General features: G+C 41.6%; 1 protein-coding gene across 2 annotated transcripts; it reads left to right on the top strand.

The window, feature by feature from the left end:
• The first annotated feature begins 2,217 nt into the window (after positions 1 to 2,217).
• LOC124210748 (organic cation transporter protein) lies at positions 2,218 to 18,742 on the top strand. 2 transcript variants are annotated; one of them, XM_046609044.1, is made up of 11 exons: positions 12,554 to 12,584; positions 14,437 to 14,560; positions 14,640 to 14,692; positions 14,841 to 15,193; positions 15,571 to 15,674; positions 15,775 to 15,929; positions 16,065 to 16,375; positions 16,463 to 16,775; positions 17,135 to 17,316; positions 17,685 to 17,827; positions 17,920 to 18,742. In XM_046609044.1, the coding sequence occupies exons 1-11, from the start codon at positions 12,569 to 12,571 to the stop codon at positions 17,972 to 17,974; spliced, it is 1,809 nt and encodes a 602-aa protein (XP_046465000.1). In that variant the 5' UTR covers positions 12,554 to 12,568; the 3' UTR covers positions 17,975 to 18,742. The 2 variants fall into 2 exon arrangements, with proteins under 2 accessions (XP_046465001.1, XP_046465000.1); XM_046609045.2 differs by lacking the exons at positions 12,554 to 12,584; positions 14,437 to 14,560; positions 14,640 to 14,692 and adding exons at positions 2,218 to 2,770; positions 7,114 to 7,183.
• The last annotated feature ends 695 nt before the right edge of the window (positions 18,743 to 19,437 follow it).

Consider the following 19,437-nt stretch of genomic DNA (forward strand, 5'->3'; position numbering starts at 1 on the left):
AAGGTCTCTGATGGTTGCTCGTAATCGGATTTCTATGATATTCAGCCGCCCCTGATAACTTAAATACCGCAGTTAAAGTTCCCAGAATACCAGAGTGCAGTTAGGAGGATAAATAAAATGTTTTAAACCCTTCAATGTACCAGAGAACTAAAGCAACCGCGGCTTAATAGTTCAGAGGTTTTAAACTACAAGGGAACGTCGAACTGCTGGCGTCTGTTATCTTACAGCTTCCGGACTAACCGAATTAAGGAGTTTTATTCTAAGATGAATTAAATTACCTATGTTGAAGATTTTTGTTGCAAAACCATGCAAGAGGGATCGTTTGATTGACAACTCGCTCTACACACTAAAATTCAGGAAAGAATTATCAGTTGTATAAAATTTGTCTCAGTGATAAGAATTTTTCGAGGTCAGCATTATTTTTCGCATATCTTTCGGCACACGCGCAAGATTCGAGAATCTTTTTGGTCGAAGGTTAAGCGAGATGATCAACCGAAATGTAAAATGTATATTGTTTGTCGGTTTTTTATTCGGCTTAAAACGTCGACCAGTATACATGCAACGTGATGAAAAAAATTAACGCTTTTTTATCTCAATCTCATATAGCAAACTCTGTTATTTATGTTCAACTGCGTATATGTAGATATTGTTGTTATCAACTTAACTCATTCCATCTTCTGGCTGCGGTTCAAAGTTGAGAATTAAGTCCATTAATCAACCTGTCAAAAATATTACACAAATCGTCATCGGTGTGGTTAATAAGGTTCATTCGCTCCTTATTACAACTCTGTGTGCATAATACGAGTCCATAACTTTTTCCGACTAAACTGCTCGAGGCTTTGTCAATTCTTAGCGTTATCGAGAAGCGAATAATTAAAGCCGTCGAACTCAAGTCGGGTGAAGAAAGCTTTGACACGAATCGAATCCATCCGACGCACTGTTTCGTACAAATTGACGCATAACATTTGAGCAAGTCATTGCGTGTCAAGAGTACTTTGGATTCTCTCGTATGAATGCGCGTTACTTAAGATTCATGACTTTGGACCACTGAAGAATCGGAGATAATTTCAGGGCCACACAAATAAACCCCGGAAGAATTAACACTAGCTGTTGTTCTCTTTGCACATCGAAGCATCTCTCCTTTGGCCAGACGATTACACAATGAGAGATATTTGTTTTTTGTATTCCCGAACACGAAGAAACTGTGTGCCAGACTTCGCGTCATGAAATTTACTTGGGAGCAGAGGGGCAGCCGCGAGTTCAAAGGGTCACCGAAAACCCAGAATAGGATAAAACTGAACGACTCGGAGCATTGATAGGCAGCGTGATTTGTATGTCACGCCATTTCTAGATCGACATCTGTTTTGAATAAACAGGAAAAAATTCCCGATAATACTAAATTGGTTGTTGGTCTTCGACCAACCACAACGACTCGACGATCCTCAAAAGTTCAGGAGTTCACTGAAATCTGACACCGCAACGATGAACCATTGCTGGTTTATCAATATTGACCATCAGCACTAGGAATATACGCATTAATTCGCATTTTCATGATTTTTAAAAGGAGTTCGACACTTAGGTTACGTTTAGTAAGAAATCAACGATATGAGTAAGGGTTGAGAAGTGTTCATCGATTATAAATCGAGCCATAAATCATCGTTCTACGGTAAAATTTAGAATCTCAGCATCTTTTTTAGAAATAAAAGAAGCACGATTATTGTAGATTTTAAAGTAGGGCGCTTTCCTTTCACACCAGTTTTCTCACTCAAGTCGACGTTGAGTGATTTCATTTTTCGGATCTAACGAAACAAATCGCCAATGAAATGACTTAGAGTCGTGTTGTGTCAGAAAATTATCGTAAAAAGAAACCGCTTGTTATATAATATTATTAAATAGTACATCTTCGCCGAAAATTTTCCTGGACAAAGACAGAATGGTTGTAACAAACTTCAACGCTTCTGAGAAACAAAATGATTTCTGCAACGAAAGAAATTAGCGTTGTTACGGAAAACGCGGTTTGGGTACCAATTCGAGACGCTTGAACTTATGTCACGGGGTGAAACCCCCGTATCGTTTCATCGAAAACGAGAGCTGGCAATTTGTTATTTATCGCATACGCAACGTAACGGTGGCGCCGTTTTTCAGTTCGGAATGCGTGGCGACGCCGAACACTTTCGTATGATCGGTATAACGTCGAGGCGTCTGTTCGCCACGCGCCGCCAGTTTCGAATCAGACGTCGGTGGCGACAAGCGCGAGCAACGAAGCAGCGCATGCCTAACCGTAACGTCAAGCCACAAAACTGGCATCTGAAACCTTCGAATTTGCAACAATCGATCAATAATAGAGCTGAGAACACAGACTCGAGCCCTCGTCGATATACTGCGTCAATTGCAACCCTCGATTGGTTTGCGCCCGGCAAACGATCCTCGCAGTGTTCCTCCGAGATTGGCGACAAATCTTCCGAGTGACCGTCGAAATTTAAAGCGATTTCTGCGATCGAGACCGAGTCGGAAAAGAATTATAAAGTACCGATCGTTTAGTGCAAGGAGCGGCGAAGGCTTCAACGATCGCAAGTGCATTTCGGAACGGAATTTCGTCCGAAGCTCTGGTCCCCTGAACTTGACTGCTGGACTCAAGGACAATTCGACGACGGCGTCCAGGGCGAACCGAAAACTATTTACGTCCACGCTTGCAAACTACCAACAGACCGGGCAGTTGTTGATTTGAATATCCGAAGGCGCTAAAGCGCCAAGGAACAACGAGCAACAGGTGAGAATGAATTTTTATAGAGCCAACTCTTTGACGTAACTCTTTGCATATTTGAACTTGCCTCGTGTGGAGTAAACTGTAAATAAGGACGGTGGGAAAACGCGATGAAAGACCCATTGTCAGCCAGGTGAACATTTGTTTATAAAATTCCGACAGCTCCCGGTTTGTTTAGTCCTAGCGCAAACTGTTCTTTTACCTCTGTACTGTGTTAAACCAAGAATTTTACTCTTTCATTTAAGGTAAATGCAGGTCAGCTTTACAGCCTGTAATTAAGAGGCAATAAAATCTCAGCGCAGCACCGCTGTGCACCATTAATTAATCCTTTTCTGGTAATTTGAACTATTAGTGGGTATAAAAGTCCTCTTTACAATCGAGCATAAGTTTCCCAGCTTATTCAACATTACTACGCGGAAAATTGATCTTTTTGGTAATCGTAGAAGTGATGACTTTTATTGTTACGACTGCAGAAAATTACTATCGCTACCGCATAGAAAAAATAATGAAAATCAACACGACTGACGCCACTATGATAATCACTTTGTTTATCGTGTTACAGCATTATAAATATTATTGCATACTTGACGCTAATCGCAACTATAGATCTTTATGAATACACTGCAGTTTCATGAAATGAAATAACTTTTACATAATTCGTGCATCACTGCTTATAGCGGTGATAAATAAAGTAGATTTTTTACATCGCTTATCGTTGAGCTTTCGGGTCAGCCTTGCCAAAATTTTCAGGGCCATTTTGAAGCGGGTTTGTTCGTGATTCGAATTTGATAATCTGCTCGACGAAACCCGTGCTATCACTCACCGGGTTATCTGTACTACGTATTAATTAAGCGCACAATGATCCATCGCAAATTCTCTGCCAGCATGCGACAGAAGTTGCAAAATCACCCAAAGCTCCTTTACTCTACGCTCGCACGTAACATCCGTTTGTATAATTGCGTACAGACAAAACGAATTTCACCGAAGCTTGCAGCGCATAATCAAACCCCGCACGTGGATTTTTCGCAACGATCATGTGTGCCGTGAGAACGCGACTGATGTTTTTGGCGCCACGCACGTGTGCTGACGAATTGCAGGCCTTCAAAGCGACTTGATTGTCCGGTTACATACGTAATAATGTCGTTTATTTTGGTTTTGACTATCATCCCTGACGAGCTTTCGCATGCAGAACGGGCATAACGTGAAACGGAAATTTTTCGATACGTTCTCGGAGGAGGATAATTCTTCGATTACGTCTGATTGCAAATAAAAAACGAGACTGAGAAAATATCACTCGAGTATTATATATTGAATCGAAGAGAATGGATGAAAAATTATTAGTTTCATTAATTTTCATGAAAGTTTAAATCGAGTTTTACCTTGCTTACAATTAATCTAACAACGATTTTAAAGCGGTCGAATTATGCTTGCGTTAAAGTATCTCTGGGTTCATTTTCACTTGTAGACGAACAATGGTCGGCATGTGAATTGCGACTGAGACACCTGCGGTGAATGTAATTAATCGATATATGTTGAAGTATAGAAGCCGTGCGTAGCTATCCAGACATACGTCTGTCATCGAATCCGCGCAAGCCGATATTTAGCGAAGCATCGGCAATTAAAGGAGTAAAACTTGTGCTGATCGAGTCAGTTGCAGACCCCGTAACACAGTTTGCGAATTTCTAAATCGTGTTATCTCAACTCTGCAGGATCGTTAGGACGAATGCCAGATAGAAAATGCCTTGCAGATTCATGGGGTGCAACGGTTAGTTTAAACAAGTGCGCAGTTCAGTAAGTTGCCCGGCCAAAAAGCTGCTGGCAGTGTTAGGAAGCGATTAAACAGTTCTCGGAGGCAAGCTTAGCGAACATTGGAGCTTGCGGTCAGCATTTGTAGTTGAATCCCACGCATGTGGCAATGGTTCAGCCACAATTCAACCCTGAACTTCACGTGGGCGTCAATATTCGCTTTCAAACTACAAGATTTACTTTCAGTTACGATTTCAGGTCACGTTTTAGTTGCGAACATTGTATATCTGGTTCTTATACTCGTACGAAAATCGTCAAAAAATCGTCCCGACGGAATTGAGAGTTTAGGGACCTTTGGTTTTGTCCTTCGATGTTTAAAAAAATGCTTCGTTATCGCGCTGATAAGTGCAGGAACACTTCATCCTGAGATAAAAACTATCAAAGAAGTTCACCTGTTTCAAATTGACTTAACGTGTTTCAATAAGCTCAAGCTGTAACGCATCATAGACAGCGAATCGTGGAGCTACGATAATTTTAACTCACGATTTAAGGAACTTAAGAATTGTCGGTTGATACAGAAAACGCAGTAAAATCGTCACTGGGTTCATGGCTTTGTATTAATATTTATAAGTTTGAGTTTTGGGAGAATCTACGGTCACATAAGTCCAGAGATCAGGCCTAAGCAAGAATCGCGCATAGTGCATGGATTTTTTACATTTATACATTACGGTATAATATGAAACGATTTTCTCTATTATGAAGCATCGTGTAAAAAAATAGCGTTAAACGTAATTTTACAACATAGCGAAAGACGGAAGTGTTCGTGTAATCACCACCCTACCGTGCGTCTGTCGGCAAATTTGAAACGCAACGTACTTCGTTTGTAATTTGACAGCTGTTACCTCGCTTTTAAAAGTGTCAGCATACGCCACGCGCTGGTTTAGAATTACGACACGGTGCATTACTACATTATACACTTTACACTGCGGAGTTGGTACATCATTTTTTTTTCCTTTCCACTCCACGTGCAACTTGATTCAAATCGTTTAAGTAGGTAGTTAGAATTGTTTCTCGTTTTAGGATATTGACTCTTCTTTTTATCTGTTTACCTCGCAAACTCTGCAATTGAAATAGCTGATACTGACGTCGTTTTACTCAATCATTGACAAACACTTGCTACAATGGGAACGCACTACTTTTTTGTCTCGCTCTATTCGATTCTGTCTACACGATATTTATAGACTCGGGGTCCGGCAGGTCAGGGGAATAAATACGCACGAAATTGTCGCCCATTGATCAGCTCCGTTGACAAAATCGACGACCGTTTGGAGGAGCACGTGGTTATCGCCAGTTCGTAGTAGATGCTTATCTAGCCGATAACATCGTATCGATACTCCGGATTACGCGAGCGAGTCTCGATGTCAACTCGTAACCGTTCGGAGTCGAAGTACGCTTTAAAAAATTATCAATTTATCATGTAAAAGAAGTTGGAGGCCGTTGAAGACGCGTCTAATACTCCGCGACTGTATCTAGCGGAATTTACGTATGTATCGTGACCCTCTAGTTTGCGGAATAGATTTAGCGAGCGATTGCTAGGATCCGATTAGAAGCATTCGACACGTGCTCCGTTGGGATTACAGAGGAATTACTATTATCTGTTATACGCATTATGTTCACGAGACACCAGATATTCGTATCTCTGATAACGTGAAAAAAATTGGCGGCGATCACAAGGTATAACGTAACGTACAACACGATAGCGAAAGCTTCAACAATACCCTCGATATCCATTCAATTCATTGAACAAATTCGATTTAACTGCGTATTAAATTTTGATATTCGAAATATCGCCAGTTTGTATCGCTGGGTTATTAAGACAGAGTAAAAATATACTACCAACACGATCGGCTTCTGTTTTGTTGATTAATCCCAATCTGTTGATGAATTGGGTTAAAAATATCTCGTTAAAATTATAATCAAACACAAACCGAGAAGACTGATTATATCGTCATGTTCAACATCAACAGTAATTACAAAAACAGTTTACTTAGGACTAAATATTTCACAGACAAGGAGCCAAAGGTTCTCCAAAACAAGTGCTTGACTATGAACTTTTTTACGCTAATATTCTAGCTAGAGATAAACGAGTCGCGAATCTGTTCCAGTGCCCTTTCCGCCCAGTTAAAGATATAAGAAGTCTATGACCAGGTTATTATTAGCCCTGTTATCTTCAGTTACTGAGTATCGCACGACACTTGGGCCATCTTAAAATTAACTCGCGGTTCGATCGATAGCGTTTAGATCGATTTGACAGCTTCAAGATCAATGCTGTTACACGGCTCGATGACTTGACCAAATTTTTATTACGCTTCACGCGACGATCTTACCTGCAGAAATTGTTCTTTGACCGATTGCGAGCAGCGCGTTTTGGAAGTTTGCGCTTGGACAGTTTTGAAAAGGGTTGGGATTTTGCACTTGTCAGAGAAATATCCGAGAGGCTTTCTCGCTGTCGATTGGGCATGTTGATAATTATTACTGTGTTTCTTTCTTTGCGTGAATTTTCACGACCTTCTTCACCCAAACGTTCACGTTGTTTGTTCCAGATTTCATCTTGGCGTGACGCATTTGCCATCCGAGGCGTTGATATGAAGGATACGACGACTAACGGACACGGTGGGTTATTAATCTGAATAACGATGCCATTGCCCGCTGCACCTCGGTGCAATATGATCGCACACCGACAGCGAATCATTAAGCCCAGCTACTTCCATTCGCCGGGTGCTTTGTGCCGGCCTCTTCGATTATTTTGCTTCTGTAATCGATCAATTGACCCCGAGATCCAGGCGCTAACGTATTTACGCAGCAGATTCGATCGCAGAAGTAGGTGGTCGCGATTTGGTTCAAGTGCATTGGACTCGTATACTTGATACTTCGGAATTGAGGTTCGTTGTCAGTTCCGTTTCCTAACGTTCCAGATATCCGAGGATACCTATACGTATGATACGGGCATCTTTCTCGCGACTTTGGACCTTCGTTCGAGTCGAACCGGGACGAACTTGCCTCGCGCTGTGTCTTCGCGAATCTGTAAAGCGGTGTTTTTTTTTTTTCTTATTCTTCTTTTTTTATCGATATGGATTCTGATCACAGCTCGGACGAGGTCAGATCGCACGAGCAGACGGAGTTCTTAAAAAACGAATACCAATTCGGGTCAAATTCCACTTTAGCAATTTTGCGCAATTAACTGTACAGGGTGCCAGTATCCAGTATCTTTTATTTTACTGATGCAACATCACCACGGTGTGATATCACATTCCTTGAATTTTACAACAAGGCGATAAACGTAAATATCTTTAATAACAAATCGCGAAATCTACTCTTCTCCTGTGAACCAGGGGATGAGAGGCAACCCTTGTCTCCCAGTTTCCCAGAGATTAATTGGAAGTTGTTGTCTGCAGCGATTACGAAACACTGTCGATAGCAGTGATCGTGGAAAATGAATGTTGAGCCAGAATTTCTTCAAATGGAGTCAACCGTGTTTTCCACGGTCGAAGTATCCGATCACAATCGTAAAAGTTTTGTTGCCGTTCCCTTTGGCGGAGTTGTAGCGTTTTACATCAACAAGATTTTTTTCGCAATTACCGGTGAAACAATTATCATACCTGCAGCCGACGAGAAAATTACTAATTTGAAGGATACTCGTCCTGCAGGAAATTATACGAGTGAAAGATCGAGGTTTCGTAATTTTTTCTTCATTAGGCGATAGTTACCTTGCAAATCTCGTCGAATGCCGTGAACAGAAAAGTGCAATTATGATCAACATAGACCGAGTAATGAGATTTCACCATAGAAAAAGTGACAGGAATTTTTATTCAAGAAATTAACTGATAGTTTCGCTTTGACCTAGCGTGATTCGTTGACACGATATTTTCCATTTCCCTTTACAACAACATTTGTTTAACAAGTCTGTAAGGTATCATGAAACAAGAATGACTCACTCCTTTCCACGTGTTCTCCACAATTCGTCACCGTATTTTGAACCAACTAAACGGCGGATATTGTTTCTCATTGAAACTCCCACACGGCTCGTTTCACTTCCTCCATTTCCGGCGCACGTGGACCGAACCCTGAATCGTAGGCGAGATCCGACGAGATAGATCTCGGGCGTTAATTAGCACTTTCATCTCAAAACGCGGGATGAATCATGGGTCGCTCCTGCGTCGGTGGAAGCTCGAGCTTGCGGCAGGGTTCCGTGTAAGCTTCAAGTAGGCTGTGTAACGGAGAGTCGGACACGGGCTGGACTGCCAGATTCGCGGTGGCGAAACGGTGGGCGGCTATTCCGTTCCCAGCCGCAGGCAGCCGCAGGGATGAGAGACACGAAGGGCTGTAATTTTATTCGGGGAATTTGAGACACTTGAGCGGCATTAACGATAGGCAGAAAGTAAACGCATGTAAGTCTCGGTTTAACGGATGAAATTCAATTAAGCCAATCACGAATTATATACTCCGCTTAGCGCGCGACCCTCCGCATGCATTGCGTGACGGTAATCGACTTTGGCCATTCGCATTTGTAGGTACTCGAGACGCAAGTGCGTTGACTTATCAGACGTCCGAAGTGACCGGTGCAGGAATTTATCAATTTAAATGATAATCGCCGAGGCCAGTGCAGTCTCTGTTCTCGATCTCAAAATCAAATGACTGGCTGCGAAAGCTCGGTTTGACATCCGGTTCGCATCCGTTATCCTTGGATCTTGGCGGACTGAAACGATTCTACGAATCCGAGGTTCCAATGATCCCGGATTGAAAAGAGGTGAAGAAAGTCGAATAGATCATTTCGACCAATTTATTGTCTGAAATTTCTATCGATTAATAGAAATTAAATAGCCGTTATTAGCGCGATAATTACAGAGGTTAGAATTTCGTAACTAAGAATTATTTAAATTCTCGTAACGCCCGATTCGGCCGTGACCCTGACGCTCGTTTCAGAGATTACTTATTAATTGATCCCGTCACGCTGGCCGTGAAAGATCTATTGCCGCAGTTCATAGCCGGTTTAATGCTGCGAGTTCAAGTTTAGGCACTGCAGCAATTGAACAAAAAAGTCCGCGGAAACGAAAACAACATTTTCTGCCCATCGGACCAATGTCAATGTTTCGGTGCAGAATTCGTGCTTTCATCGCATTCACAGTTTGCTGGTCAAAAAAGTGAAAAGAGTACCGCCTTGAAATGTTATTTCACGCTGCGCGTATCAAATTTCAAGAAGTACCGAGTCACGCTATTTCAATTCTTCAATAATTCTATTCAGCAAAATTCTTTTATACATTTGGATATTTCTAAGCGCTCGATCAAGGAGAACACTAATTCTCTCGTTTCTCAGTCTTGTTCCTTACTCATTTTGATTATTTAACATTACGTAACAGGCTCTTCTCGTCTCTGGCAGCGAGTGCGCCGCGTTATTGTGACATAACGGAGAGGGGGAAAAGAGAGCGCTGCAAATAGTGGAAGAAAAAACCAATTGCACTCTGTGACCCAGATGTTGTTAAGCTCGCGAGGCTCGAGCCGTGTCTCGGTCTCCACGAATCAGAGTATTTCTCAGCCTACACACCCACTTGTTGCGTATAGCACTCGAGGCTACCGAAGGCTTTGACGTCACAGACACTCCTCCAATCTTGAATAATGCGCATGGTAATTTAGCGAACAGCGTGACCCGTGGCCGTTGAGTTTCGCAGTTGCGATCATCGGTGCCGAGTGACGACAGTACATTCATTGTTTTTCAACCCGTTCGCAAACCGGATTGTTGTTATAATCTTTCCAATTCACTGACGCACTTCGACCCGTTGTTTTAAATTTTACGCTCGTTGACGCAGCTTTTCGAACCTTTGTTCAGTAAATTTTGAACGTTCTGGTACTCGGTAAAACTCAGTTATTATTTATGCTGAAATTCTGCTGAAAGACACCGACGTTTCGACATTAAGCTTGCGAAATCAAGTCAGCGCTGCGATTTGTGCAAAAAAGCCTTGATTATTTCAGCTTTGAAGTCTCTTGAAGATATGTGTGACAAAAACACGAGTGTTCCTTGATTTGTGTCAGTCACACCTCGTTCAATGGCCTTCGACATATATCCTGTTTAATTTCGTTTATTTCAGAACAGAGGATTGAGCCACTTAAAGCACTCATTATCTGAGGTTGGATTCCTGCATGATCCCGTTATCTGGAGTAGTAATTTATTAACGATCTTATGTAACGTAAACTGGGAAATTTTCGTGCGCAGATGATGTAAGAACAAACACGGTGTTGAATACCGAGTGGAATATTTCAAGTCTCATTAAACTTATATCCACTTTGCCGTACGCGATTTGAATATGCGACCGCGTACAGAACGAATAGATTTATCTGGAAATGTACGGTTTGCATGAAAGTAATGCGGTAATGCCTCTGTCTGGTATTGTTAGCAACAAGGAAGGCGATAAATCTAATGACTCAGAACTCGCCTGGCCTGTGGAAGAATTTGCCTGTCCACCACCCACAAACGCCCACTCGAATGGCGGTGGAAATCATGCGCTGTTCATAAAAGTTTTATCGGCACAAGTTCTCCCCTGCGGATAAATCGATCTCGAACAATCATATCGAGCGGAAAGCTGTCAATCCACTGGCGGTAAATTATTGTTTAGATAAATCCACAACCGAGACTATGATCGCATTGCTCGTATCAACCGGAGGAAACCATATATCGTTCTAAGTGCATCGGGCATCTGTTCAGGGGTTAAGAGGCTCCGGGGAGAAATTAATCTCCACTCAATCACACTCAACTACTGTATATACATATGTGACGGGTTTATTTTTGCGCAGCTTGATCATTGAAGAGCGGAAAATCCTTAGAAATTATTACAGGTTAACTTGCAAGAGACAAACAGCTCCATTAAATGCGTTACACAATGAATAGGTTTACTCTTTTAATACGACTAGTACGTCTTTGATTGGAAGATTAGATTTCACATCGCACGTAAACATCATCCTATATTCTCCACGTCACGCCGCGTATTGCGCAGAAGTTGTAATTAAACGAAAAAATATTGCTTCACGGAATTATCAAAACGCCTTATTCAATGTTTTGTGGTATTCGTAATGCTTGCGTTCATCAATGGGAAATCTACGTGTCTTCGCAAAAGACGAGTGGGTAAAATACGCGATTCAGATACACAGCGAAGCGAATGTACCTTGTTAACCCATCGCGAGAAAAGTTCGATCAACACGTTTTCCCGATCTAAAGTGATCGTTTCTGCACTTGGCACGTCCCTGATGGAATCAAGTTTCTACTAACCTTGTCCACCTCGCTAAGAAGGGCGACATTGAAATGCAACGACTAATGCTATTGCCTCTCACACGTTCAATAGTGCGTACGAATGTGCGTCTATCAATCCAATGCCATAATCCGCATGAGAATTATATCTTGGAGCCGATAAATGTCACACGAGAATACTTCCGAAGTTTTGCGAGTTTTTTTATTAAATGATACATGTTCGCAACCACTTATCTCATATCGTAATACTTGTTAAAAATAGCCCAGTCGTATATCTTCATGTGAGACTTATCGGTGGATTGGATTTGACTTCTTAATTAGGTAGGGATTTTGCTGATATATCACCGTTTTTCGCTAATACGATCGCAGTACGCTTTCAATGTTTATAAATAACTGTCACGTTTTTACGTAACTCGAGTATGAAAAATGTATGCACAGCTTTATAGCATGCGTGGTTGTTTGAATTTTCCCCTAACACACGCGTCAATAAACCAATGGAGTTTTTATTTCACACTTTCATACAGTTCGTATACCATATGTTTACATAACGACAATGCGCAATTGTTGTAAATTTGTGAACTTGGCACAGATGGTCGTTCGGCATAAGTCAGGCGGTTCTGCGGTATAATTTTTGTCAAAAAAAAGGCTGAATTCTCAATCAAGCGTCGAAATTAAAGCCAAGAGAGCGGTTGCTAAATCACGTGACTTGTAACTTAAATACTACAGCAGAGATAAGTAACTGTGCACGAAGAATCTCAACGATGACAAAGAGAAAAGGTACCTAACATTTATACGTTATAAACGGTGCTTCGCCCGAGGAATGACTTTACGATATGTTAAGATATGCCCCAATTATGATATATCTGTGCACTGAATTCACTTAACTTATGCTAATCATCGTTCAAGTCGTCTTTCGGCGATTCTAACAAACGACACAATAGCATGTGTGATTAACGAAGGCGGAAAATTAGCGTCAAGATGGTCCTCGAAATGTGATCAAACCTTCCTCACGCGTTTATCGGTTTAAGCTACTTTTTTGTTGGCTCCAGGTGAGCCAGTCAAACTGCGACTCTGATTTCACGTTGGGTTGTTAATTCATCGAATTGTTATCGCGATAAGTAAATCGGTAGGTACCGGTACCTGAAGAGGATACCGGTCATTGGTCCCAAGTGTCGGTTCGGATACTTGAGTTTGGAATGCCGTAAGATTCTCTACGCCTTGAATTAATCACAGAGCACGTCGATACGTGTAAGAAATAGCAATTGTATACCTGAGGCAGCTGGCTTGTAAGGGCACCCTTAATCCCTCCGTGCAGCAGAGCCTCGGACCGCCGAGTGTTTTCTACGGCTAGGGCATTATGTTTGTTAGTTGTAAAACACGCTGGACCAGTTGAGCACTGGATGCTGCGGGCGATAGGATTCTCAAGGACTGATCTTGGCATTGCCAGTTGGGGGTCGTTGGAATGCAAAAAGAAAGTGAGCGATGGTAGTGGCGCCAAGATATGCGGAGCACTTTCAGTCGGCGGAAACACGGGATGGTCAATTTTGATTAGACACTTTGCGCTATGAGTTGGTAATAATCGGTGTACCTATAGCCGACTGGCGGAAAATATCGATCAGAGTGGATCTATCACCAATGCGTCAGGACTGGAAACGCGATTGTAACGACATCGATAAGCGGAATTATGATCTATGGGTTCAGTCTGAAGTTAGACGAAGATCGCGCAACGATTGTCAACGTTATTTGATCAAGATGTCATTGCGTGACACTTCCAATCCTTATAGCGTATACGTAGCGGTAAAAACATGGGTACAGGAATTTGACGTAGTCCTAGATTGAGGCAAGAAATATCTCGCATACTATTGCGACTTGCAGCTTCATAAGCTAAACACATTGCACAGACATGATTAACGAATACTATTCAGAGCAGTGAGACATTGTCAAACAAGCTCGAAAATAGGCTAATTTGATGAATTTCATAAGACGTAATCATGATGTTAAAATTCATTTTGCTCCGAGCGTTTATTTAAGACTACGATATAAAGTTTTCTGCCTCATCATTCTGGAATGGGTTAATTAAAGGGATAACTTAGACCTTGGCACGATGTGTTTTGTACTGTACAAGAACTGCTTTTACTTCGACTGTGTTTACTAGCTAGAATTGACGAATCATAGATCTTGGTTCTGATCGTTTTGTATGTGCTATCAAACTGCAGATATAACAGGCTTTTGTGAAAAAGTCAATGTTTGTTATACTGTACCCGAATGCTTCAGCGTTTCCAAGACGCGGTGAATTCCAGAAACCACAACTGTTTTTTGGGCCATGTCAGCAGTGTGGTCAGATGTACTAGTTCGGGGTCAATAGGTGATTTTGGTGAAGATCAGGCAGCCAGCAAACACTAATGTTGCTTATGATAAACTGCCGATTTGTAAAAGTAGAGCCCAATGCGGCCGGTCTGACGATCGTGAGCACGAGTGGTTTTTGGAATCGCATCAAGAATATAAACGGCTAACGCGAACCACGTGTTTCCTGTTTGCCTGATATTTGAAACTCATGATCACCAGACGGGCCGCAGGACTCATGTCTGCAATAAAAATATCATTTGATTTATCAATTAGAAAAATTTAGGTGACTTGTTATTGGTCGTTGGGTGGCGGAGGGGGAACGGGACTGCACGCAAGGTTCGTGACTTGAGTAACACCAAAGACTCCATCTATAAAAGCGGAGCCTCGTGTGGCAGAGCTGTCAGTCGGTAGTTGTTCTTGAAATTAAAAGAATCGAGTCTACATACCTTCATTTGTTTCGCATTTGCATTTATTGTTGGTCCTCAGTCGCTCGGCTCCTGCAACCAGCTCTGCCCAACAGCAGAAGACCCACTCTAAGAGTAATTGTTACTTCTTATCACTTTTACAAATCGTCCGGCGTAAATCAGCCGCCATGTGGGCATCTTGTAGCTGGTTACAATCAGTCCAGCCATCAACAACTTTTGATATGCTTTTAATAAATCTTTTTTGACCCCTTATCGGTTTCAGTGGAGGTCAATGGTAAGGAGTCCAACGGCAAGCACTTACTGTCAAGCGAGAAGGACGCCGAGGTTGCCAAGGACGCCAACCATGGGGAAGAAATTGACGCGGTCCAGAGCGCCATGGGCAGCTTCGGAAGGTGGCAGCTTCTCGTATGCCTCGCAATTTCTCTCGTCAAATTTCCAGTCGCCTGGCATCAGTTGGGCATTGTTTTTATGGCCCCACAACCAAAATTCAAATGCATTGCTCCGAACGGTACAGTCGACAAATACAACTGCTACGTCAACGTCTCCGACATCCAGGAGCCTTGCACTGAATGGGAATACGACAAAAGCATTTTTCCGGAGACTATAATAACGCAGGTATTTACGAAAAAAAAAATACCAAACGCAAACGAGCATCATAACCATGTGCGTGTGAAAAGACCTTTCGCGGTTGGAAAATCATTTGCTACTTTTTCAGCTATCCGTTACGTTATAAATTAATGGCGAAAAACATTTTTTCCATTATTCTCCCGATGAATATTCACATTTCTGATTATTCAATGCATTGTTCGCGTATTCCGGAATCAATAATTCAGTATACCAGTCGACTCGACGACCGTGAATAACTATATTTACGCTCCGAAATGCAAATCGAAAGAAAGGAATAGTGTGACAGGTGGGGTGTGTTCGCTCATAGACAGCAGCTTGACGACTTCCGAAAAATTAATTTACCTTCACCTTCTCCCTTTTCTTAGTGGGATTTGGTCTGCGGTCAATCGTTTTACGCAGACACCTTGCAGTCTCTTCTCATGTTCGGCGTTCTCCTGGGTAACATCGTCTTCGGTAGCTTGTCAGACAGGTATATAAAACCTCGCACCATCCCACATCCCCGACTTCGCGATTCGCTCGATATTTCATTCATCCGAAGAGAGTGATTCATGGTCAAATCCCCCTCGCAGGTATGGCCGGAAAAAACCTCTTGTCGGTTCCGTGGTGCTTCAGCTGGTTGCTGGCATCGGATGCGCAGTGGTTCCCTGGTTCCCTGCCCTCCTCTTTTTGAAGCCACTCAGCGCTTTCGCTACCGGAGGAACAATGGTCACCAGCTACGTAATTTGTGAGTAATTTTCTCGACCATTTTCTTACTAGTTATATGAGTTGTTGATCATCAGTAGCGAGTGAAACTCTATTTCAGAGTTCATTTAGTTCTTTCTTCTCACCTGCGTCTGCAACTTTTTTTTTCCATCCTCAGGCATGGAGATCGTAGGCACAAAATGGCGGTCCCCGATCACGGTCCTCTATCAAATCCCTTACAGCTTGGGCCACATGACGTTGGCGGGTCTGGCCTACTGGTTCCGACACTGGGAACACCTTCAAATAGCCATGACCGCACCGTCGATAATTCTATTGGGTTATTGGTGGGTTGTGCCTGAATCACCCAGGTGGCTTCTTGCCATGGGCAGGCAGAAGGAAGCGTGCAGGATTCTAAAAAAAGCTGCCAAACTCAACAAGGTCAAGGACACTGACATCCCAGACATGGTCAGAAGACACTGCCTTCATCAGGTAATATAAATTCAAGAGTTACAGATATATTTCGTGATTATAGATTTTCCAGATCGGAAATATTTGATACTCGGTTTTTGTCATCAGAACTCGAAAAATACAGCACCCAACTACAAACCGTCTTTTGTGGACCTCCTCAAGACACCTAACATGAGGAAGAAGTCAATCGCGATATTCTTCAACTGGATGATCTGTGGTATGGGACTCTTTGGAATAACTCAGTACCTGGGGCAGGTTGGCGGTGACATATTCGTGAACTTTGCTGTGTCCGGAGCCACGCAGATACCAGGAAACATCGTTTCCTTGTGGGCGATGAGCGCCCTGGGCCGAAAGACGACCCTCATTTCCAGCAATACTATGACTGGAATCGCTAGTCTGATGCTCATAGGTGTACCTAAAGGTAAAGAAGGCTGCATTTTTCTTACTCAATAGTTGTCAAAATTGAGGCAAGTGAATAAAGTTCGAGATAATATTCTAGGAATCGTATTTGCGTGACTGCGTTGCAGAGACTTTTTATCGCGTGTGTTGCGTAAGACTTTAATTTCCGAATAAGTTTAAGCAATTAAAACCAGTACTAATTGCCTAAGAGAAATTGGATTATCGTCATTATTAAATTGCCCCAATAAACTACTCCTCTAGTTGATAACAATTACAAATAATTAGAGTACGTTGCAATTGATGTTACGATTGTCGTTTGCGCTCACGTCCGATGTGCAGGATTGTGAAATCTGATTATAAATGCATTCTTCATCTTTCCAGAGATCGCTTGGCTCAGGCTACTTTTAGCCTGCTGCGGTATCGTTGGGATGTCAGTTTCGTTTACAACGGTTTACCTATTTTCCGGTGAGCTTTTCCCTACGGTCGTTAGGAACATCGGTGTGGGAACGTGCAGCATGAGCGCGAGAATAGGATCGATGGTTGCTCCGTTCGTCGTCTCTCTGGTGAGAAATAGAAGATTGTAGAAAAAATTGCGATCTCAGAAAACCTTAGGATATCAATTACACACGCTTCTGCTATTCGACACAATATGACGCCACTCGCTTCTTCTTAGTTATTGACATTCATTGTGACTGCAAGTGGGACGGGGTCAGATGCGGACTTTATTCTAAGTGTACTATGCTGATATTTTTATGAGTGACGAAATATATTATGCATGATAGACCAATGCCGAGTTTATCTCATGTCGGGGTACTTTTACAAACTCACTCCTGAGCATTGTCGTTCAGCTTTGTATGCGCTGTGATTTAAGAGTACCTTTTCGTCGGACTCAGTGTTTTTCTTGAGTTGAAAAGTAAAAATTGCTTTTTAGGGTCTGAAAGAAACCAGAGCATGGATGCCTCCGACCGTTTTTGGAATACTGCCACTCCTCGGCGCAATGTTCTGCTATTACTTGCCTGAAACTGCTGGATGTACTTTGCCTGAAACCCTCGAGGACGGCGAGAACTTTGGGAAGTAAGTGATGACGATTTGAAGAAAGATGTTCCAATAATGCTTTTCTCAGATTGGAACTTTTTATAACTTAACTGCAACTCTTCAATTTCCAGAAAAATTGAAGCTCCGGAAAGGCTAAAGGCGGCGGAAATCGAAGCTGCTTTGTGATGGAAGACTGTTAATTAATGGTTAATGATAAATGAATAAACAAATTTAGGATGAAGAAGAAGAAAACAAGGAGAAAAGGAATAAACGAAAAATCAAAAAATACGTCTAAGAAAGCGTAACTAGACATAATTAGATAAAAAATAAGTAAACCAAAATAGCGTTGTTATAGTTATAGAATGCAAGGATCATTCCACCTCACTATTTATTGAAACCGCATGCCTTTGACGATATTAAACAATTTCATCACTGTCTTATCCTGCGTATCGTATGGCATGAGGTGAGATCTTAGTTTCTACAATTGATGTATATTCAAGATAGCTGCATAATCAGTGTATCTTTCGCGCCCAAAGCTCGAGGAATCAGATTCTCTCGAAAATTTCCGGTGTAGCCCAAGTGTGTGGAATAAATGAATCGTGTTTTCTCCCCGTAATTTTTTTTACCCGTGAGCTTATTCTGCCAGACGCTAATCATGGACGTTTATCAATCGTCGGATCGCGAGTGCTAGTTTTAAAAATTTATGAATTTTTTAGCGAAATCTTTTCTGTCCATTCGTAATCGTCGTATCGATCAATTTACAACCTTCTTATAACGTGTAATATGATACGAACTATAAATTAGTTTAAACATATATGCACGAATGTAAAATAGAATATATATTTTTAATATTTCAATGTATAGTCATCACGATGAATATATATGATTGCTATTTTCCTACTTACACACATGTAATGTTAATGTTTGTGTAAATACATATGTCGTTTTACAGTATGATTGATTTCTCTTCGAGTGTGGTAATTTTTCTTTTAGTCAACGTTCTAAAGAATTTCGTTGATGAACTTCGCAGTTTGGGTTGTCACAAGTGAACTGTAAATTCATTCGAACTGTGTGATAATGTATTGGTATACACATTCGGAAAAAAAATATTTGACGTTCAAATTTGATTTCAAATGTGTGATTATTAAGAATTACTATATTATCGAACCATCTATATTTTTTCTACAATTTTATATCCTATTTTAGCACACAATAAGTGAGAAGACTGTGCAAATTAAAAATTTCTATTTTCCGCAGTTATTGACTTTACCCCAATTCCTATGCAACCGTAATATTCAATACCAGACCATGTTTATACAGTTTTTAAGTTATGAATGGCAAATAGGAAAAGTAAAATAAAAGTTGGCATCTGCTAAGTCCGGTATCTGTAAATACAGCTAATTGTACAATTCTAAAATTATGATTTGCAAATCGAAGAAACAAAATGAAAGTAGATACGTGCCAGATCCGGTATCGGCACGCACGGTAATTGAAATATTTTTTGGGAATCCCCGAAACATTCTGAATTTCCATGACGCGGTTTCTCGCGTGGTAATCGATTATAACTTCGTTACGGAGATAATTCATATTGATGCAAAGTTCGGTACGGAGAATTTGCTCGATTGAGTGATTACGTGCATACAACGAGT

Source organism: Neodiprion pinetum, chromosome 1 (assembly GCF_021155775.2).
Source record: "Neodiprion pinetum isolate iyNeoPine1 chromosome 1, iyNeoPine1.2, whole genome shotgun sequence".
In the NCBI taxonomy this organism is placed as follows: domain Eukaryota; kingdom Metazoa; phylum Arthropoda; class Insecta; order Hymenoptera; family Diprionidae; genus Neodiprion; species Neodiprion pinetum.

Coding starts and splice junctions, on each gene's coding strand:
- LOC124210748 (XM_046609044.1), top strand. Junction 14,561..14,639: donor TGTGGCAGAGCTGTCAGTCG/GTAGTTGTTCTT, acceptor GTTGGTCCTCAG/TCGCTCGGCTCCTGCAACCA. Junction 17,317..17,684: donor CTCCGTTCGTCGTCTCTCTG/GTGAGAAATAGA, acceptor ATTGCTTTTTAG/GGTCTGAAAGAAACCAGAGC.